Genomic DNA, 22,692 nt, shown 5'->3' on the forward strand with positions numbered 1-22,692 from the left:
CCCACGCACCCTGCCAGCTCCGCACCCCCCACCGCCCGTGGGCCGCCGCCGGGGGAGGATGCCCCAAACCCGCTTCGTTCAAGAACAGCGTCCAACTGCAGTTTTGTTTCAAGGAAAAAACAGTCTCAGAGTTTTTAACAGATTTATACATCCCCAGGACTCCTGACCCACCACCTCCCACCCGAACGCGCGCCCGGTGACGCCCTGCGCCAGCTGCTCCCGGCCCCGGCCCCCTCCCCGCTCCTATTTTGTACAGCTCCGAGATCCTGTCTCCACAGCCGGGGGACCTGGCGGCCAGGACAGGGCCCAACCCCTACTTTTACGTGTAAATTCGTATTCTCTAAACAGGGTAAAGTGACTTGAGCCCCCTTGCCCCCTGCCCCGGGAGCCCGGCCCCAGGACATGGTGTTTCCTGGTGCGTGGCCGGGGCCGCAGGCTGCCGCTCGCTCCCCCCGCAGCATGGGGACCACAGGGGCCTCGCTGCCACCGGCCACTGGGACACCCAACTTGCGCCGCCGCTGAATGTAAGCCCTGGTAAGTGGGAGCAGCTGAACATGCAAAACCCCCTGGGTGGGCACAGGAAGAACCCCCGCCAGCCCCCTCCCTGAACCGGCCACGGGCTGTTGCCAAACGCCTTCCCTCCCCATCCCCATACGGTGCTTTATCTCCACTGGTGACGGCAAGGCTCTCCCTGCCACACGGTGTGGCTGGGGGGACCTGGGCACTGCTGTGCCCACCCCGGCACCCGGCATCCTGGCCGTGTCCCCTGGCTGCACCTCGCTGGCACATGGTGATGGCCCGCAGGGAGCTGGCGGCAGCTTCCCGGGTCAGTGCTAAGCCCGGGGCAGCCGCCGAGCACGACCCAGCCTCAATCCCACACACACAGCACCCAACACCGACACCCCCGGCACCCGGCACCCCCGGCACAGGCGGCCACGGCCTGGCTGCAGCTCTGCTGGCCAGACCAGTGCGTGTGGGCTTCCCCGGGTCCCGGCCGCGGGGGGGCTCGGGTCGCCGCAGCCCTTGCAATGCAATAAAGTCCTCAGCACTGGCCGTGTCTCAGTGCGAGTAGCCGGGGGCTGTTTGCAGGGCCCCCAGCTCCCCGGGGAGCGACAGGCCAGGGGCTCGCGGGGGCCCCGGCAGGGCTGGACCTGGGCGCTGGGCAAGGCCTGGGAGCGGGGCCGAGCCGGGCACAGGGAGCAGAGCGGGACCATGGCCTCAGGATGGGGCAGCCCAGGGCAGGGGAGCCGCTGCCCATCCACAGGCAACCGGGCAGGGCCACGGCGCGTGGAGGCTGCTGGGGGACGGTAATGAAGGGCTCTGCAGGAACCACCACCCAGCCCGGTGAGCTGGGGTGCCCGGGGCTGGTGGGAGCCGGTAAGTCGTGCCCTGAGGCCCTGCGGTGAGGGACAGAGCCCTGCCGAAACACCTGCCGGGAGCCAAAGTCACCCAGGACGGTGTGGGTGCTGGCACTCCTGTCAACGTCCTCTGCCGGCCACAAGCCCGGCAGCACCTGCATCCCTCCGGCAGCCCCCGCCCCGGAGCGGGGCCGGCAGGAGCCAAAACCCCCCAGCAGCGCCCGGGTCTTGCCAGCTTGTGAGTGCTGTTGCTGGCTGAATTGGAAAAACAAAGGAAGAAAAATCAGTGGAGAAAGGAATACAGTAGCTGTAATATATCTGTATTTTAGTACAAAGTTTGATACAGTGTTTCACAAAACCTTATTGAAAAATATAATTCAAACCAGACGAGCTCGGAGCCCTGTGGTGTGGGGGGGCTGGGACGGGCTCCTCCGGGCACTGCTGATAAAGGTGAGATGGTTTGCATGGAGGTTGTCGAAGGACCCTGTGCGGGCACCAGCCACGGCACGGCTACGTGGGGTGGGGAGAGCGGCCGGGTGGGTGTCAGGGCCGTGGCGGGGAAAGGAGGGTGGGGAGCCCGCCCCGCGCCCCGTAGGGCTGAGCCTCCGTCCACGCAGGCTGGCACACGAGGGGGGCACTGGCCAGAGCGAGTCCCCAGGGAAAGGGTCTGTCCCACCCCACGGCAGGCAGGAGGGGGGGTGGGGGTCCCATCTATCCCTAGTACTGTTTCAGCCCGCCCCTTCTGCCCGTCCACAGGTCCCCCCCAGGGCTGGGGGGCCACGGTGCATCACGGGCGGTCTGTTGGCTCATGGGCTGACGTGGGTCAGCAGGAACCTCCTGAAATTCAGCAAATTCCTGCATCTCAGAGAAAAAAAAACAACCCAAACTCACATGGCCCTTCAGTCCAACGGCGCGCTCTGGTAGAGGAGCGGGGACAGTGCCTTCTGGGCTGTGCGAGCGCGAGGGCAGCCTGGCAACCTCTTGACATCTGCAGAGCTTTGGCCGGCTCCGGCCTCCCCAGTACGGGACATGCCCATGGCCCGAGCGAGCCTGGTGCAGGCACACGGCATGGAGGGGAGGCCGAGGGATGGGCTTGCTCAGCCTCCAGGAGAGGAGGGGAGAGTTTGTCGCTGCCCACAGCCGCCTCGGGGGAAGGCGTGGAGGAGATGGAGCCAGACTCTTCTCGTGGACGCACAGGGACAGGACGGGCCACAACAGACACGGTCCCACGAGGTGTCGGGGGGGGAACGTTTTCACGGTGAGGGCGGTCGAACACCGGGGGCGTTGGGCACCTCGGGTGTGCCAGCTTCGAGGATCAGCACTTGGAGGCCCCACTCCAGGCTCAGCCCATCTCAGGCTTCCTAAGGAAAAGGCAAGCAGTATCAAAACTAAAAGCCCCAGGCACCAGCGCACCAGAAAACAGGTTTTTAAGCAGGTGTAGTAATGCAGGGGACATCCTCCACCCCATCTCCTCCTCAGATGAGCTTGGGCGAGAAGAGCAGCAGCCCAGCCACAACCTCACAACCCCAGCCAGGAAGCTCGGGGAATTTCCCTGTCCTCAGGAACTGCAGCCCCCGGAGCAGCCCTTGGCTTCACCCGAAATGCTGGCAAAAGGGCAGGATCCGCAGGGCTGCTCCTGCAAGGTTTCATTCACCCTGCAGGGACAGGGAAGAGACCCCAACATGCACCCCCCCTCGCCCCGCGACCTGGGCACCAGCGCTGAAGGTGGTAAGGAAACAGAAAGGGACTTCCACAAATACTGGTTTTCAAGTTAAGTATTTTTATTATCAAAATTATTACATCTCTTGTGAAAGTTCAAATGTTACAGCATGGTGTAAAAACTCCACTAGAGTAAGAAGCTACAGCCCCCACCTTTCCAAGAGCTTTCCAGGGTCCCTCCCTCCTGCCCCCCTGCTGCGCCCAAAGGTGCCGGCGCCTCTGCGCAGGGCCCCCCCCGGCCCCCTCCTGCCACGGCAGGGCAGAGCCCGCCTGCCCCCCGTGCTGTTCAGAGCACCCGCAGGGCTAAGCCGAGTGAAGTTTACACCTATTTTATACAGTATACAGACACCCAACTGCGGGGTGACAAGTTCCATCCCAACACGCTCACAGCCAGACAGTGTGAGAAAGTTACTCTTTGTTTCAATATTTTAAAAGTCTCCCCTAGGTTGAACAAACACCTGATTTCAATTGTGAATTAGAGAAACCTGTAACAGTCCTAAAAAAGGAAGAAGACTGTGCATCTGAAAAGACAGGGGAGACAGACTCACAGCATTATGTTATCCAAGAGAAAGGAGAAGTTCCACTGCAGCACCAGGGATGACACCTGTCGTATATTAGCTAACCTACTATGGTTATAACTGAATATAAAATTAGATAAATAAAAACACGCCCGATATTACAGTAAACAAGTGAGAAAAAAGCTGGCAATTGTATGGAATTGAACAGACAGCGCACTGTGTCTGGGCTGGCTCTGCTGCCACGCTCGGCGGGTGACGGCGGCTGGGAAAGACATCCCGCGCAGCGCTGCACGGAGAGCGCCTGGCTCAGCACAGACCGGGGTCCCCACCAAACACCTAACCACCACCTCTCTGCAGCCCCCCTGCTCCTCGGCCAGGCAGACCCCCGCACGCCGCAGCACCACTTTGCGTATCAGGCCCCCGGTCACCCCCCCAGCGTGTCTGCGCACCGGCAGCCCCCCGGCGCGGGGGCACGGGGGAGCCCCGCCCCCGCCACCGCCCCCGCTCCCGTTCACAGACCTGCGACGGACGCGGCGATCGCGCGCCGTCAGAGCGGCACGCGACAGTGCCTCCCAGATCCTTTGCAGCGACAGGCACACACACTCCAACCCTCCCCGTGCTAGTTCACATTGTGGAGACTCTGCTGTCCTGGAAAAAGCTCCGACCGCGGCAGTCATGACCCAGGCCCAAAGGCAGCCGTGTGCGCTCGTCTGCTTGTGACTGGAATGATCGTAACGGATTAAAGCCCTCCCCAGAACACACTGAGAACCTGACCTATAAAGAGAGCTTTGGGATTGGAGTTCAACTTCCCCCAAGTTTTCCTTAAACTGCTTTCGTATTCAAAAAGATGTCCGTACTGCATGAGTGACTATGGCCATGGGCACGGACAAGAGACAGAGGCTGCACCACAGTCATTGCACTTGAACCATTTGCTTTTTTTTTTTTGCCTTTTTTTTTTTTTTTGCAATGTACAGAGGCCAACACAAACCTCACCCGTGCATTTCAGACCTCAGCCTCTGACCTCTGACCCCCCAGCATTTTGTTGCAATGTACCCACGCGTCAGGGAACAGCTTTGCTACAGTCTCTGCCCCAGAGAAATCTGCGTTCTCCTACAAGGCCAGAGGCCAATACTGCTCACAAACCTCACCCGTGCATTTCAGACCTCAGCCTCTGACCCCTGGCACCCCAGCATCAGGTGCAAGCTCCCAACACTGGCCCAGGAGCCACTTCCAGAGGTGACTGGAAGGAGCTATGGGCAGTTTTGTCCTCCTGGAGTCCAGGCAGCCCTAGGAAAGTCCTGTCTGAGTCTTTACTCCAGAACCTTGAAGCTGCTGAAGTCTGTACTGATGGACACTGCTTCCCCCGCGGTGCGGATAGTGTTGTGCATTGGAAATCACTGCCCCCCGGGAGCCCTGGTAGAGAACAGACTGCCCAGAATTCGGTAGACTGATAGTCCGCAAGTCTGACTGTAGTGACCTAGCACTTTGGGGAGCAGAGGTGGAGCCCGACGTGCCTGTGCAGGGCTGGGAGCCCGACTCGGAGGAAAGAGAGTCCACAGCCGTCTGCTGTGCTGGGCTGGCAGCAGCAGGGCAGCTCTTCTTCAGGAGGCTGCCGCTGACGCTGCCAGAGTGCTGCTGGCTGCTGTAATACCCCGAATTCCCTGCAAACAGGGCAGAGGAGTCTGTGGAGACCGAGTGGGCAGGGCTGGAGTACGAGGTGGAGGAGAGGGATGTTTCCGAGGAACCATGAGAGAGGCTGTGTCCTGTCCTCTGTGCTGCTGCTCGATAGCTGTACCCAGGAGATGGAGTAAGGTGTCCTCTGTAGGGGGAGGAACTCTGCTGGAGAAGGGTCTGCGATTCTGCCTGGGGACTGTCAGACTGCAGGAGCTGAACAAGTCAGTGGGGAAATAAAACAAAAGGCACGTCAGACTGACTTTCCCGTTTCCTACTTCCCTCTCGTGCCAAAGGTGCTTAGTGCAGCAGGATTGGGAATAATTAGCAGCCAAACGCAGTTTCCCCCCTAATCCTGTTAAAAGCTTTATTTCAGAATGGGCAGATAATATATGAAAGAATTTACCTGGTAGCTGTATCGAGAAGGACTGTAAACTGCTGGTCCTTTGTGGGCTTCTGGAGTGTCTCCTTCTGCTGTGTCTGCAATGTACAGGCAAGATATTAAACCTCACCCTCTGGACTGAGGCCACAGCAGTTCCCTCTCAAATGACACCTGCACGCACCCCAGCCGTCTCGTTCTGCATCCAGCTACAGCTGAGACAAGAGCAGCTTCTCCAGCCATCAGCAGTTCAGAAGCTGAAGAACCCTAGCAAAAGGCAACTGGAAAACCTTAACATGCACAAATCAGCCACACACATTAGGAACTGCTGCTTCCCTTACCCCAGCTCTCTCCGGTTTAGCACAAAGCTCACCTGCCTTGGACCAGCCTATCTGAACGGCTGCACCCGGTGACACCACACAGACAGCTTGTGCCCCCTTGGCTTTCCAGAAGGGTATGAGAGGCAGAAGGCAGTTTCTAAGGACTCAGCAATTCCCCACTCAGCCTTGGTCACAGGAATCCACACCGGCTACAGTTACAGCTGGGGAGATAGAACTGTCCCTTCTTAGATGGTCGTCAGCAGGATCCCGCTGCAGGTTTTCCTCAAAGGCAGATCCAGACACTGCCGAAGACTGAAGTCCCGTGCTGCCAAGGCTGACGGCACCGCTGCTGCTGTTTTGGGGGTTATGCTTTACAAGTCAATTGAGCTGCTCCAAACGGAGTCGCTCTTAGACCTCAGAAACGCCAATTTCAGAAACAGGGCAAGATGATGAAAATGCTTTGAAGTTTGAGGGGTAACAGCAGCACAGTACACACTGATCCGCCTTAGCTATGTGAGAGATCAAGAGGAATAAGCGGCTTCTTGACAGAGCAAGCCTTTCTAGCACTCGATCTTAAGACGGTGGGTGAGCTTCTTGTCCTACCAAATAACTGAACCTGAACGGGGGTAGGCAAGAAGTAACTACTGCAAGTGACCCAGCCACTTTGCCACGTGTTTTTCAGTTGCCAGTACTGTAACACGGGGTTACAGTTTCTTTAGGAGGGAGTGAAACTGGTGGGACTAGAAGATTTCACATCAGAGTTATGTTGCAGTCTAATGAGACAGAGCTGTTTATCTGCAGCACCTCAGGGATTCTCAGCAGCTGCGTTTGAAATGCCTTGGTGAAATAGTGTTAGTATTAGTATCAAATTTATATGACAGATGTGTCTCAGTCATGAAACAGGACATGCTGCCTTAGCCTGCTCTGTACTTCTGCCAGACAGGTCTGGCTTTGCACCAGATGCACTGGCACGAGCATCAGTGTCAGCAGTGCCCATGGCTTTGCTGTGGTTATCCTCTCTGTGCTACATCACGGTTGCTGGCTTAGCTAAACGGGAACCTGGATGGAGTTGTCTTGTCTGCTGTTGAGGTTCAGAAGCCTTCTTCCTCAAGGCACAGAGACTGGGGCATGAAGCTTCCAGCACGTGTCCTGTGCCGCCTTCCATTTTCTGAAACTACATCTGATGCATCAAGTAGCTGTTTGCTGTGGGTCACATTCCAAGTGCTGCACTGCAGAGAGGCAAAACTTGAAGTTTGGGGCATGTTTTGTTAAGCAGTCATGCACAGAAGAGACTAACTGTTCAATCCAGGAGATTGTTGTGATTAACGGGAGTGTGAAAATCAGAAGAAATCTAAAGACTTCTGGAAGAAATTGTTTCTTAAAAGGCCAGGCACACCAGCAGGGCTGCACAACTTACTGGCAGTGACTGTTCACAGAAAAAACCTTGACAAGTTAAAGACTATCAAAAGACTCTAAATTACAAAGGGTGAATAAACTATAACCTTTCTGAATTTGCTTTATGTAAACTTAAAAGATAAAGCCAACATTTCCCTCCCCCGCTTCTTAATACCTGCACAAGGAAGGACATAAAGAAGAACTGCTTTTCTTGGCAGTACTGGCCTGTGTCAACCTAAAGCATATATGAACTGACAGCTTTAACTGAGAGCAGCTGCGATTCTCACAAGTGTGGCACACACACCAATTCCATTTCATTCCTATATGCCCCATCAGCAAACCATCCACGTTTGGGGTTTTTAGTTCCCCTCATATTGTCATCCGTTGCAGCATCAAGTAATTGTGTATCTTCACAACTCCTACAGGTGATACCAAGAATGACAGGGACTCAGCCACTCATTTGTTTCGCTAAGAAGCAGACCAGCAACTGGGGGAGGGAACGTGGCTCGCAGAATCTGAACAAGCTACTGAAGAAATTGCCAGAATATACAAAAGAAGAAAAAAATATTTTGCTGTGCTAGGATGAAAGAGACAAAAGGACTTTTGTCAGCTACAGCATTAAGTTTTCACAACCTGGAGTGGGATGGGTTTTATGTAACAAGGAAGAAGAACAGATTGATGTAGCTGAAAGTCGAACTCAAGCTTAAGTCTTGGGTGACACTGAAGAGCCAGAGCCGTACGGATTACAGTGGGCAAAAGGCCTGTTGCGAGTCTGGATTTTGCCTCCCCTTCTAAAAAATAACCACCGAGACAGCCATTTCCACTGGTATGAGAAAGACAGGAGACAGGCTCCTAGCAGAGTCCCATGAAACCAGTGAAATTTTTGATAGGGTAGAGCATTCCCTCTCAAGACTACATGAAGAAAAGGCGTTGAGATGTGCTTAGGAATACAAAGATAGCGAAACCCCAGGTGAGAGGCCAGTTTTCAGAAAGTGCTCCCAAATACACCTTACTGCAACCGGGGAAAAAGTCTGACTTGGAATGAAGTGAATACCTACTCGCCCTAAAATGCTCAGAAATGAGATACCCCAAAGGCAAAAGTTGCTGTTGCTGCTGAATTACCCAAAGAGCGCTCTGTGCTAGCCTGGGTTAGAGGCTCTAGTCTTTCCACGTCTAAAATACCACACGACTAGGTTCTGGCTTCCAGAGAGATTCAGATCCCTGCTACAGATCATCAGCAAGCTGTAACTGTATCAGCCAGGAGTCTCTAACAACAGTTCTCAGCTATGAGGAAGCAGGGGCTGATGGCAACACACAGACTAAGTTATTTAAATATGATGATCCATCCCTCTAAGTCCCAAGTGCCATCAGGGTTCTGAGGGCACTATCTGTTAGAGAAAAACAATCATGTTCAACAGAGACTGCAAAATAAATGAAAGAAAAATAACTCCATTTCACAGCTGAGAAATTAGGCAATGATGAAGTGATCTGTCCATCTCACAGCAAGCCACATCTCATCTTTAGACCACAGATCGGTAAAAGAGGGGCATAATTTCAGCTCAAATTACAAACACTCACTGATCCTGCATGCTACTTGGTGAGGACAACGCTTTATTCGGAGAAGAAAGGAACATCAACACAGAACTGAATTCGTCTCAGTAAGGAGGTGCATTTCACAAAACTGACAAATATCATAACTCAGGGAATCAAGTAACTTCAAAAAGAGCTGAAGTAAGGCTTGGAAGCTAAATTAGTTCTTAGCACTGCCTAAAGCCTACACCTGCATTTTAGTGTGGTAATACATTTATCTGGATGTTCAGCCAACTAGAATTATTAAGTGATAGCACTTTCATTCCCAGGACACAGGGGCAATTGAGGCAGTGCTGCTTAACTCATCTGTCCAAGGACAAAGAAGCTGTCCCTGCCAGAGCCAAGATGCAGGTAGTCTTGAATCCAAACCCTGGAGAAATCTGGAGCTCTTCCAGGTCTACCAGAAGAGGGGTATAGGCTCAGGCAGTATCTGAACAACAATAAAGCATGGTTTGCAGAAGGCTCTCATAAAGCATTGATAATGTTAAAGATGAAGGTACAACTAACTTCATAGACAAGTTTGCAAAGTTATCTGAGCCCATCATTTCCCACCAACCAAGTGTTCAAAAGTTTCATCTTCCTACCTGCATCTCTCTCAACAGCACTGTCACAGGTAGGTGAGGACTCATTTCTCTGGGATACCTTTGCACCACTTCGCAGCACCTTCTCAAGTATGCCTTGGCCCTCTCGAAGCCTCTCCACTGACGTTGGGACCATCCTGCAACAAAAACCCAGTAACAGCTGAGGATTGCTATTACGCAGCCAAGAGCAACGTGACCAACGCACAAGGGGGCTGTGGGGTCCTCGGTATAATCACAGGACAAGTTTAAGTTTCTGCTTAAATTCACTGGTATGATGTTAGTGCAAATGCAAACCCCTACCACAGAAGGGAGGGATCAGAGACCACCAGCTCTCTAGACAGATGAGGAATAAACTTCTGAACTGCTTTTGCAATGCAAATAGCCTCCTGTGGGATCTTACACTGCCAGTCACCGGCTACCGTGATAGCGCTGCTCTCAGAAATACAAAATCTTTACTCTTATCAAAAACGTGGTATAAACATCCACTTCAGTAGATCACCTGATTACAAGGACACCTTCTCCCAGAAAAATTGTTTTGAGATTCAACAGCATTTTGAAAATCCTGGTATTGTTTTCAAATTAGATGCAGCTATTTTGCATAGGTTACTTTTATTCAAACTAAAAAGAAGCAAACCCAATACCTTTATGATAATACAGTGTCAAGATAGTACAGTCAGGTAATGCAACGTTCCTGGAGCAGAGCTACGTTGGCCATTAATGCTACTTTATCCCATTTATTCTGTAATGTGAAAACTCTCCGCTCAAGATTAGTGCTAGATCTTGTTTCATTATACAGTACAAGTGTCTAGTCTGAGGGTGAAAAAACAGAGGTGAAGTGGCTTTCCTAAAGCCAATCTGTAGAAGAAAAACAGCCACAGACAAACTCCAGACCCTTGGGTCAATATTCAATCTACCATGCACAGGACCATCCAAATCTCTTTAGAAATATGTGTTTTAACCTATAAGATAGTAGCACCTTGATCGGGGATTCACAATGCCTTTACCCTAGACACTGAAGAACACGCGCCTTAAAAATGCCTGAATTTAAATATTTAGTATAATATTAAATGCACTGCATATCATGTAAGCACGCAGCTTAACACCGTATTAACAGATTTCTGTATTTAATTTTTTTCTTTTTTGAAGATATATTAAAAACTGTGCTTTGCATTAGCTTTTTTCCTTTTTAAAAAAAAAAAAAAAAAAAAAAATAGCCCAGACATTGAAGTTCACCCCTCACTGAAGCAGAAGGGAGAAGGGGCCAGAGTTCACACCTCATGGAGGTGAATGGGGTGAGGGGGTGAATTCACACCTTCGTTGCTGCTATTGTTTTGCTGGAGACAGTTTTCTGCAAGGCTGGGTTTACTGGGCAGCAGCACATCTGTTTACATTGTGATGGCTGTATCTTGGCAACTGAAAGAGACAGAAACTTAATTTTTTTTAAATGAAAGCTATTGGCAAATATTGTAGAATTCAGCAAAAATCTGGACAACTCTAAAAATTAAGGCACGTAATTTTAGTTCCCACCATTTTCTTCTGTCCCTAATATTATATCATTGTGAATATTTGGAAATGTATCTGAAATGTAAGCACTCAGAGTTAAAGGTGAAATTGGGTCACAACTTTAACTCAGTAACATGCAGTTTCTAATATATTTTTTAAAAGTAGAAGGGGACTGTACGTTTGTTAGTCTTGCCCACTAAAACACAGAAGAACAAGAATTTAAAAGGCAGCAAATCTGCTTAATCCCATTTCAAAATGTATCAGCACAGTTTCAACTTTATATCCAGTGTCCCATAACAATATGATCTTTATTCCCACACAATACTTACTCATGAAACTGTGTGGGAAACTGAATCCAGAGCACTTGCTGAGAAGCAGCAGGTGAAGCTCACAGAATACAAAACATCGTACTAGAGCAAGGTTGCCACACTGACACCTCACCCCGAACTATTTTTTTTTTTCTTTTCAATCAGCTAGGTTTTTCTTTTACCCTTTTGCAGGCAGAAGGAAGTGGCACAGGAGGAGAAGGGCATGGGATATCAACACTCGCACAGAATAATATTTGATTATAAAATAATGATTATAAACTAATCATCAGCTGACGGTCTCAGCTGTGGCCAGTCCCAACATCTGGCAAAAGGTCACCTGGCAGACAGAGTACTGTCAGAGAGGTACAAGACAAATTATTTCTATAAATTTCCACTTGAAGGGTAATGGAAGATTGGAAAAGGGAAGGAAACAGATCTTATTACTCCTGCAAATTCACCCAAAACAATGTTTCTCAAGCACTTTCAACACAGACTTCATACTTCTCACTACCTTCAGCATTGCTTAGCATCTCTTCCCTTGCCATCCCCCTGCCATTACATGAGCAGTGACACAGCTGCGTACGTGGTGAATCAGCATTAAGAAAGGTATGCCTTTTTCATTGTGGTGTCCAAGAACAGAACTTGAATACAAAGCAGCAGAGCCAGTGTACTACATAGCTCCCATCAGCAGAACACCCTAACCATCACTGCGCTGACACTGTAATGCAACACTCCGCATTTCAGTGCTGCAGTACTTTATTTTTTGGACCAGACATTACTATCAGGTTCAAAGTTTTTGAAGACCAGCCTTTCCCCTTATCAAACCTTCTCATGGTAACACGATAAAGGTGTTTTTTCCAGGCCTTTGGCAAGCCACCGACTGCAGTCTGGTAACTGCTCTTCAAGCTATATGTGCAAGGCATTAGAGAAGCTGGAGTTGTTTCACTGTCCCTGCTTCTCACATGCAAAGTTGCAGAGGGCTCTGTTAGAGCTTTCCTTCTGAATAGATTTGACTTAGTCACACATGTCCAAACAGAGTGGAGGCTCACCGAGAAAAGACCTGGATTAAATTCTCATCGCAAGAGTAAGACCTTGAAACCTGAGACCTTAAAAGGAAACTGGTGGAAGAGATAGACAACTGTTTAACTTCGTATCTTTCGGGACAGATTTTTGGTATCTAAACCAAGAACTAAAGGGCAGGCTGAGAAGGCTGCTGGTATCATTCATGGTTGTTTAGCGATTACAAAAGAGAACAAAAAAAATCCATCCAACTGCACTTATTGTTGTGGAAATGCCCCCTAGAGAGTTTGGTCCTTCTCTGTGGAGCAATCTCAGGCTTGCTTGGAAGGATAACACTCACCACCTACTGCTGATGTTCTCCTGGGATTTGCTGAGAGATGTTGAGGAACTAGCCCCCCTCGAGTCTGGTGGGCTGATGTCCTCTACATGAGGCAGGGAGGGATGAGAAGGGGAGAAGCCACTTTGTGGGGAGGACGGGGTTCGTACTACGGAGCCCAGCAGGCTGTTGCCATCTGTGTCAGTCACAGAACTGCTGCTGCCCTGTCGGGTAGGAGTCCCTGTACATCGCACTGAATCGCCTCCCTCCTTGGCTTCTTGTTTCCGCTTGCGATATTCTAGTAGAGATACCTGGGAGAGAAAAATACAGCCATGAGTCAGGGAACGCAACGGACTAGGACAGGGAGAGGAACATGCCCACGCACCATTTTTAAAATCTATTTCTCTGGGTTTGCAGATAAAACTTTAAAAGGTATATTGGGATTATAAAATCTTCCTGAATCTGCAGGCACTCTGGAAAAAGAGCTAAATGGTACAAATTTGGATCACTCATCAACTGCCATGCTCACCCACATTTTACTATTTATGACCAATACTTCAGCGGAAATATCCAGCTAGTTTGCTTCTCCAACAATCTGGAATTTCACATCAGTATATGCTCACATATTCAAGTGTCAAGCCTCTGTATCCTCCTCTCAACACCCTTCACTCCCTCTCTCTGGTTTGTGACATTATATAAAATGTGTATCAGTATCTGTACATCTCAAAACCAGAGAATAAGAACCTCCTTCACAGAACTGGTATCTTCAGAGAGTCCTGTTCACCTGTACTAGTTCAGCCACATTAATGCTAAAAACTTGGTAAGGCCTCACACAGAATTTTAACCTGCTTAGAGCAGGTTCCTGCTATGGTGGTTCAGCAGCCAGTATTGCAACCTTCCAGCACTATCACCTAAATAAATTACTTTTAGAAAAGGTATCATGTATTTTGTGCAAAGCAGTCTCAAATTTGTCAAAGGCACAGATCAAAAGGTCCCAGATAATGCAGTCTCGTAACACAGGGACAGCAGAACCAAAAACACACAAGTATTTCCAGCTGAGCGCTTACCTTTCACTGTACCTTCCCTTAAGAGTTATTATGAGGCACAGACACCATAAAGCACTCGCAGAAGGCAGCTCTGCTGAAGAATTCATCAACTATGATTCAATGCCTGTATAGAAGGCTTTGAACAGGATATTTCCAAAAGTAACTCAACATATGAAGGTTTTAAGATAAGTGTAACTTTAAAAGAAAACCAAAGGAAAAAATCAAAGCCCTCCAGAAATGGAATGGAAATAAGATATTCCATCCAGCTGGACACTTATACAAGTGACCTGAGTTACCACACTTGCAGTTAAAAAAAAAAAAAAATCCAAGTACAGGAAAAGGCACCGATACACATCTCCACAAGTGTATGTTTATTTGTCCCATGAGTACCCATTTTTATCATAGCAACGCCTCATTTGTCTTTTTCACTCAGTTTTAGTCCCATGAGGGTCACTGGCCTGCTTTAGAACACGCCATTTCGTGTTCTAAAGCCAACATGCATTTGCTTTCTTTAGACAATATACCTGCGGTTTTAGTTTCAAAGAGCTAAAATTTAAGTAACAACCTTCACCTACTGTTCTGGCAATGTTACTATGTTTCTATATTAATGGAACTGTTCTAATAGCTTCTAATAAACAGCCTGTGGTTTGTTTTTTGTTTTCGGTTTTTTTTTTTAAACATTAGACCCTCTTTCCTAGTAAGGACCCTTTTCATCCTGGTAAGTAACACCTCCACCAACTAGTACAGTTGCACTGTGTTACTGTTCTGGGTCACGTCTCAGTTTAACATCTGTTTATGAAAGCTGCGAGCATCACGCTCTCCTTTCTGTGCTTTCAGAAGAGGTATTTTCATTGTGGTCCTTTTCTTCCACCTCTCACATCAAAGTCTTGCCTAAAGGGTAGCTCGCTCTCTTTTAACAACTTCTAGACTGTTTTCATCCAGGCACTGTTGCCCAGCCTACATTTTAGTTGTATTCTGCTCTCTTTGTTCTCCCTGTAAGTCTTTCCCATGGTGCCGACTGTTCCTGCTCAGATTCCTGCAATCTTAAGAGTTTCTTTTACAAGAATACTTGCCTTCTTCCTTTGTGGCGGATTCTGGGGAGCAGATCTGACGCCTTCACAAGCCTTCTCGCCGCAGGGAGATATGGATCCATGCACTGTCTCTTTAAGCAGCCCTGACTCGTGTCTGCTGAAATATCCTTCAGCAGGAGAGCTACAGCATCCCGCTTCCGAATTCATTGGCTTCCTCTCTCCCAAAGGAGCAGATCCCCGCAACAACCCATCTACACGTGGCATAGCGTTCAATGGGGAGAAGGCATACATTAAATTAAACTCTGTCCGAAAAGCCTGATCAGAGCTTCGTAGCAGCATCTGTGCTTCCCCACTTTTCCCTGGGAAGTTCATCTCTGAAGTAGAGTTTATGGAGGGTTGTGGAGTCAGATCAGAGGATCCGAAGCTGAGCAGCGATGGTCGTTCTGGGCAGGTGTTTGCACCGGAATCCACATACCCACCCTTCAAATCCAGGTCGGATCGGAGGCAGAGCTGGAAAATCCAAGAAGGATATAGGAGGGGGGTGGGAAGTCAGGAAAAGGGTCAGGCAAGGGTAGGGAGAGAAACTTAGTCAGGAAGTACTCCGTACAATGCTAGCTTACTGCTTTCCTGTTCCTTTCTGATCACCCCTTTGGCCCTTTCCTGCACTGTTCTGCTCATTCTACAGGGGAATGACTAAGACCGAATAATAATCAGTTTAGCTGTCCAATACGAGATGCCCCTTCCCCTTTAGCAGTCTTACTGCAGCAAGAGGATAAGGCTCAGCACTATCCCCGGGCAGTCAATGAAGAAAAACCAGCATTTTCAATTGCCTCATATGTCCCAAAGTTGATGTTAACACATAGTACTAGCTAGGTTCATTATGGGGAGAGAACAGAAAAGATCTGCTGTCCATTTGCTGGTTTTATTAGCCAAGTTCTTGACTGTCCCACATCAGCCACTACTAACTTCCTAACAATAAAACGCCCAGGACCTCCAAGCCATTTGTTTTCACTTATTGTGAGCTTTGGAAATCTCTAACAATAGTACATTCATTTAATTTATACTGCATTTCTACATTTTACATTCTCTAACAAAATCATAATGGCATCATCTTTGCACTGTCACAGTTTCTGAAGCACTAGGCACTGACACAATGGTATATCCATTTATCTACTTTAAGTGCCAAAAAACCTCCAGGGCAACGGCATAATCGTCTCCTTCACCATGTTAATATGTCAGGATCTCAGACAATGAGCATAACTGACACGATTTCATCCTCTTTGCAGGACTACAGTGCTTAGGGAAAAACACAGCAGCGCCAGGCACCAGCTCTGCCCTACTGCTGCTGCTGAGAATGTTTCTTCTGCTGTATTACAGCTCCAACTAACCTACCACATTGGAGATGAGTGCGTATTTTCTGTTATGAAACAGTCTCTGAGCAAGGTACTTCCACTCATAGTTTACAATAGGCCAGCAGGCAAACAAAGCACTACTTTCTGGTATCTCCTCAACATTTTAAGTCTGCAAGTGAACAGGTGATAAATCAAGGCTGAAGAGAGCAGGTCAGGTGCCCCACTGTGTCCTCGCAAGTCAAAACTCATAGCGAATGCTTTCCCTTTTCTTCCCCCGTAGTCATTTTGCTGCTTCTGAGTAAATATCACACACCACTTATCTGCTGGGCCGTGGCTGAAGTTGATTATGGTATTTCAAACCCCAGTCCTCTTGCATTCAACTCAGGAGCTGAGACATACCAAGTCTTCACACTGCTTGTTTCCCACCAGTGTCAACAAGTGAATAAAAAATTCCAGTCTTCAATTTGTTTGCTCTCTTGTGATAACCCTGAAAACTCTCCTCAGCCTTATTGTGACTGATGCTCCACCTTTATTCCCACTTGCCCCCGCACCTCTCATCCCTCCCCTCCCACCATGGCCTCAAATGCACACACAAGCACACATGCTCCCGACCTCAGATGCAATTGAGACGGTGTGATAACTACCTCGGGTGACATGGACTCAGGCCTATGCGCAGGGGAACTCTCAGGGGAAGATACGTTCTAGAGGAGGGAAAAGCATCTTGTTATTCATCTACTTAAAAAGTCAAGAAGCAAAATAAAATCAATTAAAAAACAAGCAGAGGGGTTAGCAATGGCTATTCTAAAAAAAAAAAAAAAAGCAACCCACAAAAAACAAAACGACTATCCCATGAACTGGCCCCAGCCTGGATGGCAACTCCCTCGGTTAAGTAGTTTCTAAAGCTTCCTGGAAGCACAGAGACAGGACTGGGTTACTGTGTTTCATGCTGTAACTTAGTACCCAAAACAGAGCACATAAATGTTAAGAAATGAAGCATCTTATTCTTTATATTCCTGATGCTGTCAGATGGAGTTTGCACCTTGAAATACAGAGACAGCCATTTATGGTGTTTAGTCTGAGAACACGGGAGAGATGGAAAGCCTGGTTTTGCCGAAAAGGTAAACTAAGATCCCCCAAACACTATAGTGAACTTTCACAAACTTTATACTAGAAAACAAAAATGTCTCCTTCAATCCACTGTGGGCCACCTTTCCAGCTAAAGTCAAGAGAAGAGGTGTGAATGGACAGCTTTATGAAATGTCGTAACATATCATCTGAGCACCTATCAGTGGAAGGCAGCGTTCGCACGTGATGGCATGGTTAAGGCCTCCTTCCCAAGCACTTTCCTTTCCATGCTACTGAGCAGGCCTAAAACAGAATCAGAAAGGAAGAAGGTTTCCCAGAGGTACGTTGCCATCAGAGAAATATGGCAGGAGTCACTGTCCTCTGCAAAGCAGAAACACTCAGAAAACTGAGGAATCTCAGAAACTTCTTCGCTAAAAAAGCTTCTGACAAACTCCACAGAAAAGGTAGATGCGTGTCATCACGCTTCTAGTCGCTCCTATGAATATAGGAGGGGCTAAGCATCCTCCAATTTGTTTCCAATCTGAAGTCCCAAAACAGTCTGAAAAAACTCAGTCTGTAAAAGCCCGACCAACCAGAGCTTCAGAAGCTTATGATACAAGCTCCTCAGAGAGCAGCTAGAAAATTAACCAAGAAGGAAGTTTCTTAAAAGCCAGAGCTTTCAAAAATGTGTTCCTTGGCAAGCCAAGATGTCAAGCGACATCTTCCGCTCGCTTGAGGAAGCTTGGGAACTGATGGAAGAATCTTTCTGTTGTTCTCTTCCCACAGTGCCATAGGACTGAAGTATAAAGCTTTATACGTGGGGAGATGCATTCACTCAAGGTGGAATTGATGGTAGCTAAATGAAACAGGCATGACATTAAAATAGCAGTATTATGAATGAGCTGCATTGAGAGAAATAAAAAATTCTGAACACAGAAGCCTATGGTCTACTGAGCTGTTAGACTCTTTTCAGGGGGAAAAAAGGTAAAAGGGGCAAGTAAGGTATAGATGCCCAGTGAAATCCAGACTTCCCACGTCTTACACATGGCAACGAAAATAACTAACGCTAACGTGGGACAGGAAATCAGTGACTGGACTGTGAAGGTCCATGGCAACACTGCCCTGATCTGCCACCTCAATCAGAGCAAAGGTAAGGATCATTTCCAATCAAGCTCTGTGCCTGAAACAGTCTTTCATCTCTCTCCTCAATGCTCCACAATCTTCCTTGCTAACCTCTACAGATCTGCCTCAGACAGCTTAGAAGAAAGGGCTGTCAAAGAAAATAATCAAAGCACACTAAGCTAAAAATACCACAAAGGACTGTTTGCCCTGTTGCAAAACAGATGAGGGATTCCTGCAAAACAGTCCCTAGTATGGAGCAGTCTGTCACTGCACAATTTTTTTTTTTAATGGTTTTAACTGGCAGAGTGTAAGCAGCCAGCCTGAAGAGTTCAATTTTTTTTAAATGAAAATATGCAATACTAGAAAATAAAACTAAAACTGCAAACAGCATGATCCTTATTCACAGGCACAGAGCAGCAACACAAAGTGGAAGGTCCTAGCTGGATGGATGCTGTTAACTCTCCCATAGAGTTTAGAGCAAGGGAAACTACCTACACAGCCTGCTCAGCACTTCTGCAGATTTTTGCAAAAAGGAAACTATCAAGAAATCAAAGGTATAAGGTATTTTCCTTCTACCCAATCAAGGGAAAGGAAAAACAAAGGATATAGTGGAAGCTGATGTAAAGTATTTCTACCATACTTGGGGTTACTGAAAGCTGTTTAGGGAAAGAGGAGCCAAGGATGTCAGACAGCCTTTGAGAAGTGGAGCACTGTTGCACCCTTTGGAAGAGGCAGGGATTGGAAGCCACATTGGCACAGAGATCTGAAGTGGGGAAGATGACTAAAGAACACTGAAAAGTCTGCAAAATTTGGGAGCTACTGTGCAGAAATGGAGAAAAGAATTAGACTAATGTTACTGATAGCTACAAAGTGAGGGGAGGCTGGGCTGCAGCAAGGTTTAACATTTAATAGAGCAGGAGATTTGGCCAGAAGTGGAGTAGAGGAGAAAGGCAGTAGTGCTTGAGTCTGACATGCTGCTGCTGCTCAGGAATATAGCCACATACTCAAAAAGGAAGGTGTCCTTAGTGCTACCTCTGCTGCAAATATTCTAGTTCCTCTCTTCTTAGCACTCCCAGTCCCTGGTCAGATTTACCTCAAACTGTAGTGGAGTATTGCAGCGACTAGCAGCCAGAGAAGGAATTGGTGAGAACATCATGCCATAACCATTGCGACTCTCCTCCTCTCCTGGCAGCGATGAGCAGGGTGTAGTCAGCTGTGGGCTCACTGAGCCAGGAACTGAAGGGATGGGAGGTGGAGGGGTGACGGGAGACAGTGGCCTCAGCAACTTCTTAACATTCTGCTCCATCAAGTAGCGAGACTTCCATTTCTTCAGGGGACTCAGCAAGTCTGAAAAACAAACTGAGCTGAGGATGGGGCTGAACCACTAACTTTAACCATGTGCAAATCACATGCTGTCTCCTTCCCCCTATTCCCAGCCCAAATGGAGCCCATGAGTCTCCAACATGACTACGAAAGATTCCTAAAAATGAAGTAGCACTGAAGTACTTCTACACCAGTCTTGAGACATATCTAGATACTGGTAACAGAACAATACATAATCAGGAATGTACAATGAAAGGAAATATTTCAACTAGAAGAAAGTAAGCACAAGAGGGAGCTAGGGGAAAGGGAGCCAGGAAGGGATAAAACAAGGAGAGGAGAGGGATCAGAAGGGCATGTCACTGTCACTGCTATGAACAAACCACAGACAGCTCAGTTTTTATTACCTGCGCCTAATAGTTCCCTGTAGGCTACATCAATACAGCCCAAACACATTTCACTCCCACAAAGGATCAATGTCTTTCCCTCAGGCCTACCCCTATTCAAAATATCTTTTTTTGATGCTCAGTTTAAAATAATAATAAAAAAAGTATTCAGTAAATTCTGCAGTTCAGTTGTTTGCTTCTTCAGGTCTTGCTCGGGGACATGCATTTATTGGTTCTGGCACTCTGTTCATTTCTTATTCATCTAACTTTTCAATAATCAATTCTGTATTATGTGTGTGTTGTCTAGCTTCCTGTCTGTCGTCCTTGGAAAACTGATCCCTGACTGGGCAGATCTTCACCCTCTTTCTCTGTAGAAAGATTCAGACACAATATTTAACCATTCTGCTGCTTTACTCACAGATTTTAACTTCTCCATCTTTGAGACTTACTTAATCATTCGCTTATTACATACGTGCCTGTGAGACTTTGCTATATCTTCCTATAGTCAGCAGATATTTAGTTGTCCATCTAACAGCATCCTGCTGAAAAGAGATGATATTGTACTCTTTTTTTCCCCCCTATTGGACAAATGATCACACAGCACTGAGGTTGATGATGCAAGATAAAGTGATTATCTTTTCACAGGAAAATACTGAGAAGCTTTACACATGCTCAAGCTAGAATGGGTCTGCAGAAATTTGAATGAATGGCAAAGCAACATTCTCACCTGCCATAAAGCTGTGCCATCAAGCAGCAGTACACATTAAGACGTCATCCTGTGCAGCTGCCTTTGTTATTCAGCAGATTCCCCAGTTTCACTCAAGCGCCCACGCTGCCCTGATGGTGCTGAGCACTCACCTGTGTCATCTTTGCAGATGCTGGAAGAACTGCTGTTCTCATTACTTTGGTATAGACATTGGGTTCTGTTCTCTTGCGGAGCTGGTGAGGTCTGAGTCATCCCCTCTTCCAGGGCTTGTTTGATCCAGCGCTGAAACAGAACGAGACTACATAAACGTGCAACCCCTCCGGTAATTTCCATGTAATCTTGCCGGATGTACTCAAACTCCTACACTTCTGTGCAGCAGGGCAGACTGCTCAGAACACTGATATTACCTCCTTCGCGTGCGCTCAGACAGGAACCCGTTAGAACACAGCTGTTAGCACTGTGTAGTTAACACCTACTATGATGGGGATGACTATGTGCTCTTGATGAGATGTATTCTGGGGATCAGCAGTCTTCAGCAATAATACAAAGATAAGCAAAGAGCAAATTATAAATAGATAAAATGCAAAACTCTGGCTTAAAAGCAATCTTAATTAAAAGAAAAGGGAGATAAATATGATGAACTATTTTAAAACCCTGATTTTTGCAAAAAAGCTGTCTCCTGCCCAGGAGCACAAACACTGTCCCCCTGCTCCACTAAGGCATATTAGAGCTTAACATAGATTCTGCTCTAATAATTCCAGCAGAGACATGGCTGAGTTTAATCACGTAACAATTCTTCCAGGACTGTGCTTTGCTGCCAGAGACAAAGAGCAAAAAAATCTGATAAAATGCAAGCAGCAGTTTTCAAGAGGGCTAAACAAAGAAGAGAATAATAAAGGCAAACCTTTTCTTCAGCTACTAATAAAAGAGAGAAAAGTCACAGTGGTCTTCTGAACACAGACAATAAAGAATGTTTCACATCTCAGTGCAAATGAACATGAATTGAAGTCTCAGCAAATCAGCTACTGCAGTGGGTATGCTAGCCCTGTATTTTGATACAAACTGACTCCTGATGGCAGGCAGGAAACCTTTGCTTACTTTACTATAAAAAAACAACTCCCACAATATAAGGGAAAACACCCAGGTGATTCAGTAAAATGACAGCAAACTGCTGAAAAAAAAACAAACAGTAATTTGCATTTGCGTAGTTTACCCAAGGGACTCACTTTACCAGCCTTTTCTTCTCCCACAGAGGTTTAAAATCCTAAGTTTACTTTTCAGTAACCCACAGTTCATCTGCATGCCAGCAATATGTATCCTATTAGAGATACACGTACATGCCTTACAATGCCTCAAAGCTATCATGAAAGTGCATCAGAAACCCAGTGACCACAATCCTCAAAGTGAAAACTTCAATGCGAGGATGAGGAGTAGGTGACAAGATCTATTTTGATGGCTTTCACTACTGTACAGCAAATGCTTCTTCTCTGTTCAAATTTAACTCAATGGATTCTGCTGCGGCCACCAGGAAAAGTGAGAAGTGCCAGCCAGTCTGGAGCACTGCTACCTCAAATGTGGCATCCGATCTGACAGCCAAGTCACTGTACAACGTGTGATTAATGTGAGCAGGTTACATAGTTCAGTTTCCCTGCGAGGTTCAGACATTGGCATGCTTTGGATGCAAACTGAGATCACAGCTGAGGTTTTTTGGCACAGTCCTCAGTAGTTTAAGGAAGAGGCCTGCTGACAATCCAAGAAAATATGTGATCTATTTCAACAGCCTTTATAAATCAACCTTCCTGACTGAGTAGTCAGAAGCAGACAAGACAGAAAGATCAGGTCTTGAGAGAGCAATGTCATCAAGTTCTGGACCATTTCTAGACCTCAGCTGGCTGAAAAGGAGGTCTTCCCTGTCAGAGTTTTCTAAACATTCCTGAACATGAAAAGCAGACGACTTCTACATCTCCAGACTGTTAGTGATAAAAA

At 47.6% G+C, this 22,692-nt stretch overlaps 2 protein-coding genes across 3 annotated transcripts in view; one reads left to right on the forward strand and one right to left on the reverse strand.

Annotated features, from left to right (window-relative positions):
- LHFPL4 (lipoma HMGIC fusion partner-like 4) overlaps positions 1-329 on the forward strand; it is a 2,209-nt gene extending 1,880 nt beyond the window's left edge. The window contains exon 4 of the mRNA XM_009284543.1: positions 279-329. Coding sequence (XP_009282818.1) covers positions 279-329 — 51 coding nt within the window. The remainder of the gene's footprint in view (positions 1-278) is intronic.
- A 4,308-nt stretch (positions 330-4,637) lies between these two features.
- The window catches only part of SETD5 (SET domain containing 5), a 41,201-nt gene continuing 23,146 nt past the window's right edge, over positions 4,638-22,692 (reverse strand). For both annotated transcript variants that reach the window (XM_009284415.1, XM_009284414.2), the window contains exons 16-23: positions 20,859-20,988; positions 19,388-19,641; positions 16,752-16,808; positions 14,798-15,265; positions 12,703-12,989; positions 9,535-9,668; positions 5,673-5,746; positions 4,638-5,482 (exon numbers count right to left, since the gene is read on the reverse strand). In XM_009284415.1, the coding sequence (XP_009282690.1) occupies positions 4,883-5,482; positions 5,673-5,746; positions 9,535-9,668; positions 12,703-12,989; positions 14,798-15,265; positions 16,752-16,808; positions 19,388-19,641; positions 20,859-20,988 (2,004 nt within the window). In that variant the 3' untranslated portion in view covers positions 4,638-4,882. The remainder of the gene's footprint in view (positions 5,483-5,672; positions 5,747-9,534; positions 9,669-12,702; positions 12,990-14,797; positions 15,266-16,751; positions 16,809-19,387; positions 19,642-20,858; positions 20,989-22,692) is intronic.

The sequence above is a fragment of the Aptenodytes forsteri genome, unplaced genomic scaffold (genome assembly GCF_000699145.1).
Source record: "Aptenodytes forsteri isolate BGI_AS27 unplaced genomic scaffold, ASM69914v1 Scaffold53, whole genome shotgun sequence".
Taxonomy (NCBI): domain Eukaryota; kingdom Metazoa; phylum Chordata; class Aves; order Sphenisciformes; family Spheniscidae; genus Aptenodytes; species Aptenodytes forsteri.